This window comes from Trichoderma evansii, assembly GCF_050947405.1.
Source record: "Trichoderma evansii strain SZMC 28006 chromosome Unknown GGI43scaffold_20, whole genome shotgun sequence".
NCBI classification, from domain to species: Eukaryota; Fungi; Ascomycota; class Sordariomycetes; order Hypocreales; family Hypocreaceae; genus Trichoderma; species Trichoderma evansii.
Window position 1 is genome coordinate 398,291 of NW_028145186.1, and position 14,364 is coordinate 412,654.

The 14,364-nt window shown below is 46.7% G+C and overlaps 5 protein-coding genes across 5 annotated transcripts; 3 read left to right on the plus strand and 2 right to left on the minus strand.

Moving 5' to 3' along the window:
- Positions 1-4: 4 nt before the first annotated feature.
- Positions 5-3,011, minus strand: GGI43DRAFT_181162 (uncharacterized protein). Its single transcript, XM_083199836.1, has 3 exons — positions 2,798-3,011; positions 341-2,743; positions 5-283 (listed from the first exon to the last, which is right to left on the minus strand). Exons 2-3 carry the CDS (start codon positions 2,718-2,720, stop codon positions 231-233), a joined length of 2,433 nt encoding a protein of 810 aa, XP_083057657.1. The 5' UTR covers positions 2,721-2,743; positions 2,798-3,011; the 3' UTR covers positions 5-230.
- A 1,345-nt stretch (positions 3,012-4,356) lies between these two features.
- GGI43DRAFT_386582 (uncharacterized protein) lies at positions 4,357-5,845 on the plus strand (the record flags this gene model as incomplete). Its single annotated transcript, XM_083203812.1, has 4 exons — positions 4,357-4,432; positions 5,370-5,481; positions 5,531-5,751; positions 5,829-5,845. The coding sequence occupies 4 exons, from the start codon at positions 4,357-4,359 to the stop codon at positions 5,843-5,845; spliced, it is 426 nt and encodes a 141-aa protein (XP_083057658.1).
- A 69-nt stretch (positions 5,846-5,914) lies between these two features.
- Positions 5,915-6,702, plus strand: GGI43DRAFT_181245 (uncharacterized protein). Its single transcript, XM_083199837.1, has one exon. The coding sequence runs from the start codon at positions 6,144-6,146 to the stop codon at positions 6,459-6,461; it is 318 nt and encodes a 105-aa protein (XP_083057659.1). The 5' UTR covers positions 5,915-6,143; the 3' UTR covers positions 6,462-6,702.
- A 294-nt stretch (positions 6,703-6,996) lies between these two features.
- On the minus strand, positions 6,997-11,072 carry GGI43DRAFT_424807 (DASH-cryptochrome; the record flags this gene model as incomplete). Its single annotated transcript, XM_083208423.1, has 5 exons — positions 6,997-7,212; positions 7,256-7,695; positions 8,083-8,370; positions 8,998-10,502; positions 10,564-11,072. 5 exons carry the CDS (start codon positions 11,070-11,072, stop codon positions 6,997-6,999), a joined length of 2,958 nt encoding a protein of 985 aa, XP_083057660.1.
- Positions 11,073-11,462: 390 nt separating this feature from the next.
- GGI43DRAFT_412984 (uncharacterized protein) lies at positions 11,463-12,843 on the plus strand. Its single transcript, XM_083206874.1, has 3 exons — positions 11,463-12,148; positions 12,203-12,658; positions 12,733-12,843. The coding sequence occupies exons 1-2, from the start codon at positions 11,901-11,903 to the stop codon at positions 12,249-12,251; spliced, it is 297 nt and encodes a 98-aa protein (XP_083057661.1). The 5' UTR covers positions 11,463-11,900; the 3' UTR covers positions 12,252-12,658; positions 12,733-12,843.
- The last annotated feature ends 1,521 nt before the right edge of the window (positions 12,844-14,364 follow it).

Below are 14,364 nucleotides of genomic sequence, written 5' to 3' on the forward strand. Positions count from 1 at the left end.
TCCAACCCATTAAATTCCCAATCCTCCATCAAAACCCTAAGATGTGCCTTTCATTGTTTTTTTCTTTTTTCATTTTTGAAATTTTTATCACGAGACTTTTCTTTGTTTTCAACTTTTTTTTTCTCTCAGCCAAGCTTTATTTTGCTAAATTGATCGCCTCTTAAAACACGTATTTCCATGCCTTGGGTATCCTGTTTACATGAAAAAGCCATAATATGCAATGTCACCGGTTAAATTCTTTGGCCCTGTGGGCACCCACAAACGAAGTATTCCATAAGATCGACTGCGTGGATGAGTTCCCGCCTGCATTCCTCTTCAAACTCCTTGCGCAAGCACTCACATTTGTCGACACATGAGGGGGTTTCGCTCGGGCAGGCGTTACGGCTGCGATTGCCGCTTGTGCTATTGCTCCTAACGCTGCCATCAGCCTCATAAGGAACTCCATCATCATTGTCCTCTGATTGTTTAGCCATATCATTACCGTCCGCATCGAAACCAGCCAAGTTATCAGGGAGGAAGCGGGATCCGTGAAAATCTATAAGCATGATTCGGCCCAGCCGAGGATTGTACAGCATGTTTGATAGATCAATATCGCGATGTTGCATCCCAGCCCTGTGTAGTTCGCCATAAGCTTTGAAGACGGAGTCGCCAAACAAATTCTTCTCCTTCTCATCAAAATGCTGTTTAAAGTCCCCATACACTGACTGCCCACCCCAGCTAAGCAACATGAACTGGCTAAGGAGTCTGTGTTCGTGCCAGAATTCCGGGTCCACTCTTACGATCCCGAGACAGACGGGTATGCAAGAGCCTTGGAGATCCTTGAGCTTACCGTACATTTCGTCTTCACGGTGCAGAGAGACCCAGTCCGCTCGCAGGGTAGCTTTAGCCACAAAAGTGTAGCCGTAACCAACAAGCGTCACCTTGAACAAAGTCCCGATGGAGCCCCACAAGTCCAGAGGAAAGCAGAAAGGGTTTGCCTGCTTATGTCGGATAAGCTGATCTCTAACTCGCGCCAAAAACTCTTCTTTGCTGATGTGCTTGTTTCTGTGAAAACGAAAATTGGGGCATGCCTTGTCCATGGGCAAACCATTTGCAACCCCCAAGAGGCATTGCTGCGAGCAGTACATGTCCTCGCCCTTTTTATTATTGAAGTGGCTGATGTGATCATTTTCGATCCAACCGCCGTTGTTGTTGTTGTCAACGTCGACATCTTCGTCTTCATGCATTTCGTCATCATGGTCGTCATTGGCCTGCATACTCTCTTGAGCGTTTTCGCTTTGGTTTTCTTTATCTTCCTCTCCGTCATTTCGAACAAATTGTTCGTCACGTAACGTTAGAACTTGCATCTGGTCTTGCATCTGGTCTTGCTCGTGAACTAGTGTGGAAGCTGCCAGCATATCCTCTTCCATGAAATCAGCATCCATCCTGATTTCAACAGTCATAGAGGTCTCTTCGTCAATATCAACATCGCACATGTGATATGACTCGCCATCAAATTCTTTTCCGTCGCTATCAGCATCGGTATCCATATTCTCCTGGTCTCTATCGCATGGAGCGGATGAGGCGCTTGGCTTTCCCCAGTGCTGCAGCTGCATGGCTATCTCGTCAATGTTGCTGACGACTTCATTCTTCCAAGCAGCAAGCTCATCGGGCTCGTCACTCCACGCCATAGAGCTTGATTTCGCCCGCATCGCCCGAATTATAAAGGCAAAGATTTGCGAAACCGCCGAGTAAGGCATGGTTGATTCGACGTGGTAATCCACCTCGTCTCTGGGGAGACTGACAGAGTAGTGAACCACTGATGGGTCTTCTTGGATTTCCAAGAAAACAATGCCTTCTACCGAGTAAAGGTACCCGTACATCACTCCTGACTTGACCATGTAGTTGAACACCTGCGTAATCATGGCAGTGATAACTCCCGCCGGCGAAGAGTCATCGTCATTGATACCCTGGGTCGGGACAACCCCATTTTCCAAAGCTGCAATCATGCTTGAATCCAGAGAAAAGTCTTTTGGTCTGTACTCAATTACTACAACAGGGAGAGGGCGGTCATTGTTGGTATTGGAGAAAATGCTGAGGCCGCGGTATCGTTCGTCTTCACAGGGATCACCATGATACTGTGGTTCGGCGGGAACTCCCAAGGAAGAGCGTGCTCCCGCAGAACTATAGACAATATTTCCTCCAATACCAGCAGCCTCGCTAAGCGCTTGGTCGCTCAACACCTGGCGCACGAGAGTCAGGACGGTGGCCGAGACACCCAGTCGATCAAAGGGGCAAAGCCTTTTTTCGCCGTCGACAGTCTCCACGACGAAGAATTTATCGTGGACTTGTTCTGCTGACGGAAAAACTGTTTGCTGTAAGCTAGATTTTGTGTCTTTTAGCAATAACTGCCAGACTTCCATCTGCTTCTCCATGAAATTTAGAGATTTGACGACTTTTCGAGGATATACTTTTCCCTGAAGAGAGGGGAAAGGTGCATCTTGCTGTTGAGGAGGAGTATCGAGAAAAGCTTTGGTAGCTTGATTCAGGGTGTGACAGGTTGTAAGAAAATTCTTCAGAGTCTGAAGAGTCGGGGTGTAATTATTCTTGCTCTGCCTGTTGTTAATGTCGGGCTGTACCGTACGGGAGGTCCCCCGGATTTCTTGATCTCCATTTGCATGAACTTTGGTAATGCCATTGGCGTCGGGTAGGGCCAGCCCATCTGACACGATGTCAGACATATTGAACCACTGGCAATGAATTGCTATTGGGGAAGATTTAGCCAAAGAGTATAATATAGAAATGAAGGGGAACTCACCCAAAGAAAGGAGATAGTATAGAGAGAGGTTGCCTAAATGCACACACAGAATGGGGAGATTGAGAGAGAGACGAGAGGTATTGGAGAAGTGTATAAGTCAAAAAGAAAGCAACTTTAACAAGGAAGTAAATTGTCGGAAACAGCAGATTTTGGGGATTGGTGATGTATTAAATAGTCATTAATGGAGGAGGAGAAGTGAGGGGGGAAGAAGCAAGAAGATGTTGAAAAGCAGCTGACGATCAGAGGAGGTACCAGCTGGTCTCAGAGACATAGACTGCTTGTACTCGTCAGCCTCTGTCTCTACCTGAACCCTACATTGCCACTTAGTATGCCGTACAAGTAAAACTACTGCTGAAGCTGAAGTTTTACTGTTTGCCAGCTCCCTACCGCTCTTTGCTGTGAAGGGGGGGGGATCCATACAAGTGCTCATACAAGTGCTAGCAGGCATTTGTGCGGCTTCATACATGAGTCTAGTGGCATAAAAAAAAGAAAGCTCACAAATGAAACCTCACGAAGCACGCTGTCGGCGTAGAATAGCTGCTCCCTTGCATTCGACCTGAATGAGCTGGAGGAGGGGTCGCAAATACAGGGATATCCCAGGTACTCAACCTGAGGATGCAGGAGTACTCTTCCAATGTTCTAGTAAGGCGCGCAAGACGTATTATTATACATGCAATAATACGGCATATATCGGTTTATTGCCTGGGTGGCATCGATCGTCATTGGACAACACCGGCTGCAGGTGCTCAGTCTCACAATTAGCCACACCGCGAAGCTGCCAGCAAAAGGCGAGCATAATCATGCTTGTACATGCATACATGGATATACCCGGCATGAGACAGGCTCTCACACGCCCCCATCCGTGACATGTCCGAAATGCCTGACAAGGCCACGTCGTATCCGATAAAAGTATCGATACTTTGCAAGTGTCTGCAGCCGAAGGTGCCCAAGCCTTGACGTAGAGGAGGGGGTGTGTTACTAAAGCTCCCAGTACTGCTACAACTCGCTCAGCTTGTTATATGTAACATATCACATTAGGTACCTTTCTGCGAGAGAAAAAGGAAATACGCAAAAAGTCGCCGTGATAAGCTTGCGTTCAGCCGCTCTCTCGCTTATTTATTTAATAATTATGTCTTTGCTTATTTTAGGTATCCCTTGCCACTATCCGTCGGACAAGGGCCTTGTAAAAGTTACCGACAGAAAGGACCAGGCTGCGGATCCAGCCAGTGCCCATGCCGTCGCAGAGGATGAGGAAGGGATAATCCAATGAAACTATCTGATTATATGATTGCAGAGGGCATATGGAGTCCTGTTTTTGGGCAAAATTGTCAGAGCTATGGGAACTCTCAGGGCCATGTTGGTTGGTGTACTTTGTATGTGGCAGTAGAATTGGGCGGTAAAATTGGAAAAGGGACTTCCCCGCGTGTATTTATGATAGCTTTTCCATCATCCATCATGGGTACAATTGATATCGATAAGGTCTATGATTGAAGAATAACGAAGAAGCTTCTTTAAAAACAATCAATGTACCTATAGAACCAGTCTTTTTCTGCTTCATCATGCCTCTCGGGCAACTTCATTCTAAGCGCATCTTCATTCTGCTCAGTCGCCAGCAAATACTCATAGCAGTGTCTGGTATGCTTTACTCTCGCCATCACAACTCAAGCGGAGAGAAGAAAATATAAATCTTACTTCTATAGCTTTATTTGGATTTGGGCCAAAAGATTTTGTAGTACCCATGTTGAGTAGGCAAATATTCCGAGAATCATAGGCACCTAGGACACCTTCATATTCGCCAAAACTATCAAATATTGGCTCAAAGCCTTTGATGGATGTAATATCGACGGGGTCTCCGGTTGGGGCTTGCCGAATACACTGTTGCGATTTTGTTTCTCCCTAACCTTGAAATATTTGCCTTATTTAGGTGTCAAGTACCAGCTCTCCAATAAGAACCTCTATTGGAAGAAGCCCTAATGCTAGATAAGGTCTCTCCCCATCAGTGTTATTTCTGAGACTCTAGAACCTTCTATCCTTGGCCGGCAGCCTGCATAAGTGAATCAGATAGCTAGTAGTGAACAGAGCGCGAAAGCAATTATATGTATCTAGCTTGAGTGAATCGATGGGCAATGCAAGCACCCGGCTTGAGTGAATTGATCAAGCCCAAACAATATAGGCGTGAACAGTCCAAGATCCATTTTAATTCCGACTGCACTTCAAATTATATTTCCATGGATGTTTTCAATTGTTGAGTGGTCACGTGGTCCCACCTGTATTTATCAAGCCCATCTGTTTGCTTGCATGTTTTCATAGTCACACACACACAAACACAACAATAATAAATCATCAAGTTCACCAGCTTCCTAGACCTCTACGACATCAATGAACTAACAGTCTGGGGCGAAGGGCCTGAGCCTCCAGAGGTTCCAAAATGTTGATGATCTCTTCCATAGAAAGGAGCTCCTTTTACACGGCATTTATTTAATCCTTCCATATCCCAATCAATCTCGGCAAGGAAAAGTGCATAATGTGGCCCAAGGACTTCAATTCGTCTGGTTTTAACAACTACCTCCAGGCGTTCATTTTGTGCAATCTGTAATTGCTGCCAAGGAGTTGAAATTTTTGATGCTGGTTGAAGTGTTGGATTTGGATCACTCAAAACACATCTCGGGGGCCAGTTATATGGAGTCAGTTCTTTCATTTCTTTGTTAATATATTATTCTAACATCTATTCAGTCCATCAGTTATACGCAACAGCCCCAAGAAGAACAAGCTTTTGCATCGCCATACCTTTGGTCTCTACTACGTCTACTACGTCTACTACATCTACTACATCTACTACATCTACTACATCTACTACATCTACTACATCTACTACATCTACTACATCTACTACATCTACTACATCTACTACCTATTACGATTTGGGTCAAAAGGCCTAGTGGCATCCATGTTGAGTAAGAATATTCCGAGGTTCTCAAAGTTGCCTATGGCCATAGTATCTCACTTGCTAACAAATCATGTGAACATCTAGTTGGGACCCGATATTGAGGGCCACAGGTCCGACAATGAAGAACACCAGAGTATAACAGATCAAGATACAAGCGAATTCTAGGTATGAGACTTTAACGGATGATGATTCAAATAATGATAAGTTGGAGGTAGTGGCAGAGGCCGTGTGGCAGATGCCACCATTGCTTCTGGAAAAGGCTCGTCCATGGATGAAGGCTCTGTCGTAGAGGAAGATTCATCTACAGGCCGCTCCCAGAATAGGCACGTAATAGAGGTTTGAGAGCTGCTCCTGCGTTTGGTCACCGGACGGCTTGCGACCAATTTTGGAATCGCCGCTATGCTATCCGTATTCTGCCAAGGCATTAACTGCGTCGCCGTCCTGGAGGACTTCATTACGTTGGACATGACTGAGCCGTGGCGTAATGACTCAAGGAAGGAGAAGGACAAAGGCCCGAGACTCAACTTGTATGATGAGCTTGTCGATGCCAACCTGCCCAACGCGTGCGAAACCGAGAGGTTCAGCTACCAGGCGTTTAGCAAACGATTCATTGTCACGTTCTTCAACTTTGATAACCAGCACTGCGTGGAAGCAATCTTCGACCAGGCAGAGGGCCACGTCTACATATATGATCGAGAAATGCCCATTACGTACTGAATTTATACCCAGACGATTTCCCAGTGGGCACCTATAACTGGTGTTGGTTTTATGCTGAAAGGGCTTTGTTTAATATATCATAAACAACTTTTTGAAGACTACAAAAACTTGCGATCGGCGATATTACTGAAAGGATTCGGAGATAATGGGAATCATATGGAACATTTAAGCATTTACCAAAAATATAACTCATACTAAATCAGCGCTCTCCAGTATCTCTTTCTTCTAGCATACATACGAGTAATAACAGGTTTATGTGCATATGGTCGCAGGATTTTCTATATTTTTGCTCATTACTTCGTCTTTAGAAAGCTTGCCTAAAAAAATGCTGCCAAACCTCATGTGCCCTTTTTTATACAACATCACCAGGCTACCGCAAAATCCATCAGCTACAGACCCTATTTGCCCTCAGACGCCTTGCTCACTTTACCCTTCTTGCCACGTCCTCGTCCGCCACGCTTCCTCCGCCTGGACCGTTTCTTGGCTTTATCCAATCCTAGTGAAACATACACTGATTCCGTGGTTGTAGGAAGATTTATCTCATCGGGAAAACCTGCCCTTCCAGGATGCCCAGTTTCCTCAGCCATGCCAGCTTCAGTGGAGGGTCCAACCTATTCGTGCGAGCTATATTCGTCCTGGGCTTCCTCTCGGACTTTATGACGCTGGCGGCGACGGCGACAACGATGACGACGACAACGACGACGATTAGTTGCAGTAGAGGGTGGACAAACCCAACCTGGGGGAGGTGGACCTAGGCTGTCTAGGAATCTATGCATGAGGCCGTATTTTATTACCTCTTGAGAGCTTGGATATGTAGAAAGAAACCAGGGACGTATGTCTTGCGCGTTGCGCCACTGGTGGTAGTGTTGTAGGACGAGATAATACGTCATCTCGTTTGTCAGCCGAAGAGGGCCATCGTGGCGGATTTCGGAATATGTATCACCGCTCAGGGCCAAACTTCGTAAGTCAGGACGGCGGAATGGGGGTACGTGGAATGGCGGCGGAATTGTTAGCTCCCAATACAGAGAAGAAGTAGCAGCAACGTCAACAGGGGGAGTGCCAGGTCTCTCTAGGATAGCTCGATAAGTTACGGGAAAGCTTTTAGGAGTAGGAGATCTAGAGGATCTAGGGCCGCTGGGAAAGCAAGGAGATCCGGAAGTGCTAGCAGTCTGAGAGCCTATCAAGGTAGGAGAAACTTCAGAACCCTCGGAAGTCGACATAGCTATTGAAGGTCCTAGATGCCCAAGGAGAGAGTGAATAATGTAGTCTGAGAGAGTGAATAATGTAGTCTGAGAGAGTGAATAATGTAGTCTGAGAGTGTGAATAATGTAGTCTGAGAGAGTGAATAATGTAGTCTGAGAGAGTGTGTGGTGATGCTCGAGAGCGAGAAATTGAGCGTAACAAATAGACCTAAGGATTCTGGAGAGATTGTAAAATCTGAAAAGTTTGAAGAGTCCGAGGGGAGACTGAAGGGATTTATAGATCCAGAGACAATGGATGACTCAAAAGCTTGCTAAAATGGACAATTTTACAAACTTTATCGACAGAAAGTCAAAAAGACTAATTCAAAAACAAAATCAACGATACCGAGAGTTAAATCGGGAAGGCTGACGCGGCCCACGATAGGGTTGTAAAAACCTCAAGCCTCTGCGTCTATGTCGAAGACGAGGAACTTGAACAGCAGTCTCGTCGTCTTCCACCTCATCTATAAACTCATCAAGAACTTCCAAATTAACATTTTCTGGGGTGGAAGGAGGTCGTTCGCGGAATATGTCGAGGTCAGGGTCGCCTCGGAGAGGCACAACCCCGCGAGGACAAGGTATAATATGCATCCGATTGCTATCGAGAAAAGGGAGATCAATCAACGTGTAATATGGGCTCTCTCGAAACCTTGTTTGTCTCAGTTGTCCTATATAATAGCGTATAATTTCCGGTTCAGCAATAACAGGTAGAAATCCCGTAAGTGCTGGGTGCGGTATTACAGCAATTCTTGGGCGAAGTCTCCGAGGACCCCGGCGAAGAGGAGTCGTAATTACAGGAGGCGGATCCCTCTCCAAAGAAGCTCTCAGAGTATCATCTCGTGGAAGTTGGACTTGATGTGTATGGGACCGGTGGGGAATTGCAGAGGATAGAGTTGGTGGTGGTGGTGGCGGCGATGGCGCTGCTGGTAAAGAAGGTAATATACGGGCTGGACTCTGATTCCCACTCAAGCTCCGCCGTTGATATGGCGGAATATATGCATCAAAAGGGACTGACAGATGCGGAGGCTGATGTGGACGAAGAGGCGGTAATGCTACCACATCATGGCTCTGATTGCTCAGCTGGGAGGCCGGAATATCCAGTTGATGAAGGGAAGGCTGAGCTGGGAGTAGCTGTGGAAGCTGTGGAAGCTGTACGGGAGGGAGTTGTGGATAAAGATGTTGGATAGATTGGCGAATGAGAGGGTCGCTAGTCTGTTGATGAGATGGCGATGGCAACGCTTCTACTGGATGATGGCCCACTGGATTTCTCTGCCGAAAGACCATGCTATTCCAACGCGCAGCTACTTCTGCTAGTGGCGTAGGTGCCCTTGTCGTCGAAACCACCTGAATCTTAACCGTATCACGGCCCAAGCGAAACGGCAAAGATGGGGCAAAAGACATAGAAGGGGGCCTCTGAGGCAATTCATCTGGCTCTGAATGCCCGAGTGGCGCCTCAGGAAGTCTAGCTTCGAATCCAAATCCAGGCTCAAAATCGCCGAGCTCGCCTCCCCCTCTCATAATCTCGGTTGAAAGGTTCGCAATGCGAATAGATCCACCTTCCCTTCGAGCCAAAGCCTTGGGGTTTTCCACCTGGGCGCCATTAACATTGTTGGTCTCTGTTATAGAGTCGACATCCATAGTGCATGGCACTTCATGAGTCACCATGATGCTAGATGCCAGCCCATACTGCTGCAGCAGCGAAGATTCGGTGCTGCTGACCCGAAAAACGTTCTTCTTGCTGGGTAGTTCTCGCAGTTCTGGCATCCACATTCGAATGAAGGTGCCGTCGGGATCGAACTTCTGGGACACTTGGGCAGGAGAGAATTTGGAGCCCTTGAATCCATAGCTGGGGCCAACTCCCGCACAGTTCTGCCAGCTGTAGAAGTGAAAGAATGGATCATGGTCTATAGACAGCGACGACACATACTCTGCGCCATAGCGCCAGTCGAGGCCCGCATACAAGGCGAAGAAACCTGTTGCAATCTCTTCTCCGCGGGTAGTCATTTGACCTGCAACGTAAAGCTGTCGCATGATGGCATCGATGAGGCCAAAACCCGTGAGTCCCATTAGGAACTGCGTCATGCTGACTACGGTGTCGACTGCTTGGCCCGGTTTATCAAGCTGTCGAATGACGGGTGATTTCCACCTCTTGGATCGGTTTTTGCCCATCCCAGCGCCCTCAAGGTTGCACAACTCGCTGCCATACTTTATTATGCTAAGACGAATAAAGTTCACTACCAGCAGATAGTATCGAATGCTTTCTGTCCCGACGCTGCAGCCTCTCCCGAAGCCTATAGTTTGGGCCAAAGTAGGGTCCGTGCCACATTCGAGCTTCAGAAGCTCTTGATGGACTTGCCGAGCCGTAATGCACCCAAGTGCTAGATAAGACTGAAGACCGTGATTGCTGTCACCCACAGAGATGTCGTCCAACAAGAGATGGTAGGAAGATGCAATTCCTTTCTTAACAATGTACCGAGCCCGCTGTTGACCGCGTGTTTCACCACCGAGGAGGGATTCTGGCATTGACGAGTCTCGAAACTCGGGTCTATCCAAATGAGGCATGGGGAGAAGAACTGGGCTTTGTAATTTTTGAATAAGTTCGTTGAGCGTATCTGGAATCTCAAATGGGGATTCTTGGAGGGGAAGAGATGCATGATCCGGGAAAAGGGGCAGGGAAGATATTGCAGGTAAAGGGAAGGGATAGCGAGGTTTTCCAGCTATGGTTACCAGGGCTTGCCAAAAGGGATCAAAGGTATCAGGCAAGCAGTCAATGCGGGTCTTAGTCTCAGGGAGGTCAGTGCTATGTCCATGTTAATATACCACAAAACACTAGGGGGTTGTGGTAGCTTGGGTCAACTTACTCATGCATGAAATACTTTACGTCAAAATGCCGATCGAATTCGATGTCTTTTGCTTCACATATAGCAGCAATGGCCTCTTCTTCCTTTTGCTGACCGGGTGAATAGTCCTCAGTTATCCACACAGCTGTAACCTGGGGACCGTCCTGTTTGGCAGCGTAGTGCTGGATGATACCATTCAGGATACCATCAAAAGTGCCAACACGGATGATAAGTCCGCTGCCCAGACTCTCCAAATTTCCCTTCAGATCCCACAGAGACTCTGCGACGAATTTTGCACGGAGATGGCCGCATTTCCAACGCTGGGAGAGATCATACCTAGCGGGGGGGTATGGGCTCATTTTACCATCTTTGACAAGACCAGAAACTTCGATCTGGTCGGGTGGCAGGATGTATACTGGCAGCAAGTGGGTGAAACTATGCTCGGTAGAGGATAGCCTGTACAAGATGGGGTTGTCGGACGTTCTAAGGTCTCGCCTCATCAAGTAAACCAAGATATTTCCACCAGACATGATGATAGTAATGCAATGAGCGTACAAATAGCGATGCGGTTGGGTGCAAATAAGATTAACTATAAGCAAGACAAAGTATGATTCATATAAAGCGTAGTCAGGTGCAAGTATGTATCGTCGGGCTCGATAGGGAGTACTCGAGATGTCTAAAGAGAAGTCTCGGTAACAATTTCGTATGGTTTGATAACTTCTAGGTCGGCGTTAATTACATCATCAGTAGGATCAAGGAATAATAATATCGTTACCTAGGCAAAGATTGTTTGATAGTAGTGAAGAAGGTAGAGATGCGGCAGCTAGAGAGACCTCGCACTAGAGATGAACAGGAAGGAGATCAAACCAAAAGCAGATAGCTGCTTTTAAAAATAAAACAAGATGGTCTTCCCCGATTTCGAGTTGTACAAGACAGGGCAAGCAGACAGACAAGCAGTTGAGTTGAAACCAATGAGGGCTTCCGAACAACGAGACAAAGGCGAAGAAGAGGAGAAATCGAATCAGATATGACCAACGATGTCTCTTTTATATGATCCACAAAATTACAGAGCCTCAAAATATCCAGTGCCCCAAGATAATTGCGATTAATATAATCCCAGTTATAGTATCAAATCAGGCCAAGCAAGAGTGATTATGGTCAACTTGTTGAGCTACAAGCATGGGTATACTTGCTGCTATATAACCAGAAATACGTCCAAACCCAGCAGGTACATGTTTTCTATAAGCATCAAGGCAGTGGATGCAGTATACTACGTACCTACCTGGGTAGAGGTAGACTTACTCATACCCGACTTTCACGCCACTACATGGGTAATTTAGTACATCAGAGAGCGCACCATGTTTCTCTTTTCTCTTTGCTCACTTCACTTCTCTTTTCTTTCCCTTTCCTTTTTCACATCTCATTCTCTATTTCTCTTTTTAAATTGCGGTAGTATAGTCGCTTCGTGTATGCATGTTCTCTGGCAGAGACACGTTCGACTACTAGATTGGCTACCACTAGCTGAGACGAGACACCAGAAACACAAGAGCCATCATAATGCGGCGAAAAGATCAGCTCGCCGTGTTTACACGGAGTACGTAATTACCTGAAGTACACTTAATAAGCTCTGTATTGTACAGTCAGAATAATTCCCACTTACTTTCAATAGTATCATCGTGACCGGAGAAAAAGATCCTTGCGTACAGTGATCTAGTCTCGACTCGGTGGAGCGCCCTGGTAGGTATTCGTGCCTCTGGTGGAGGAGCTGATCACAAGTCGACCAGGCCCGGCTTCCTTCATCAAGTGAAGTGGCCTGATTCTTACGACATTTCTTTTCTTTCCTCTTTCTCCCTTGCATCAAAGCTGTGCTTTGATCTTTTGGCTAGGCAATAAGAAGCACAGCACTGCGGTATGGCTGCCCAAGCGACATGGGGGTTAAGGATGAGGCGAAAGGCGCAAGTAAGTAGCCGAGCAGTCTTCGTATTATAAGCAAATCGCAGACGTTCACCTCCTGTTCCGATCGCGGGAACCCCATGAGGGTCATCTTAATCGAGAGATGCCAATTGGCAGGGAGCCCGGGAAATGGGAAATGAGCGGGGTGTCTTGATGCACACACCTAAGATTAATTAGCCCAGCAGCCCTTTTTTTTTTTCTTTTTTTTGTTTCTGTTTCAATAGAAGTAGACCATACTTCCCCTTGGGATATATGTCCGTTACTTAGTGGTGTAAGTGTAAGCGTAAATAGCTGTAAAAGCAGTAAAAGGAAACCGGGAACGAACTTTGTGAATCAATATGGAGCATTCCATATTTAGTGCGAGCTAGGATGCTAATCAGGTTACAATAATGAGAAATGATCATCATCAGATATCGATGGCGGAGAGCGGAATACTAGCGGCTACTTTTCCGCGACTATCTGCCACTAGATGTTGCATTATAGTATCTCTTGTTCCTAACAATGATCTACATGTAACGCGATAGTGCCTCGTAGGGCCAACAGCTTAATATACTGCCATAAGCGCAAGATAGCTGTGCTCCGCAGTAAGAACCATAATCTTTGCTTGTACCTGACGTCTGATCTGAGAGCGCTCGCTAATCCACTTTGTGAGATCTCGTTGGCGCGCCCACTTGCCGCTATTAGCGTAAGATAGTAGTGGCACTTTACTTTAAGCAACATCAGATATACTGATACATTGCGAGTATTATGATTTTCAATAAGAGAAAGGGGGGGAAAGAAAAAGAATTCCATTATTGTGACAGGGGGTTATTCCTACACAACATCCACTATTTGCTTGCTGCATGCAACATGGATGGACACGAAGTACTCTCCGGGTAGAACGTGGCTGTAAATCAGGCTCGGGGTACTTGGTATCGCTCGTCAATCACATACCCAGAGCATCTCCCTCCAGCTTCACCGCTTCGCACTTCAGTACCTCTTAGATACTTCAATGCGTGCGTGTATTTCATGGTTTAGTGCTCCTAAGGCAGGTACACGCCCTCATTTTAGCGCAGGCACTGAGCAAAGCCGCCGGGCAGGTGCAGCCGGGCACGGAAAGAGAGGCAAGCCGGCGAGAAAGCAGGCAAGTGCAAGTCTTGGGACAAGTACCGGTACCTGGTAGTGGCGCCAAGCCGGGCTCAAAGGCACACGCCCTTCCCCCAGCAGCACCCCTGCGTGCCTTGTAGGGGTACCTGATGCGGTTCAACTAGAGCTTCCCCGATGTATCCTTCCACAAGCTGCAGCATTGCTTATTCTCAGTCTGCTATCGTTTTTGTCCGTTTTCCTTCATACTCGCTTTGTTCTCAATACAAGTTAGGCAGAAAGATATTGGGTTCTCTCTCTTTGTACACTGACAACTCTGTAAACTTTCCATTAGGAAAAAAGCCAATACTTTGATTTCCGTGCCTCGTTGTTTTGGCTTTTCCCTCTTTGTCTCTCTTCTCTTTCTCTATTATTTAGAGACCTCGCAGGTGAGGGGACGCGGATGGAGAGACCTTATGGGAGGTGATCAAGAAGGTAAGTGAGGAAAAGAACAGACAGGGGGCATGGAGCCGCGAGCCTGTTTCCAACATATCATAGACTGGCTTTCTCTCCAGGGCTTCTCCTACTTCTCTATCTAGTAATATTATTACTGTTGCTAACACTACTTCCCTATCAGCTCTCTATACCACAATGTATCCATAACAGGCGAAAGCTTAGTTCTCTCGCCCCATACGAATCGACTACCCGAGAATCCAGATAGTCAATGTCCGAAATATTTCGGGAATTCATCCTCGCACCCTCCCCCTGGCAAATGAGGCTGACAGGGGGATGTGAAGCTATGCCAGC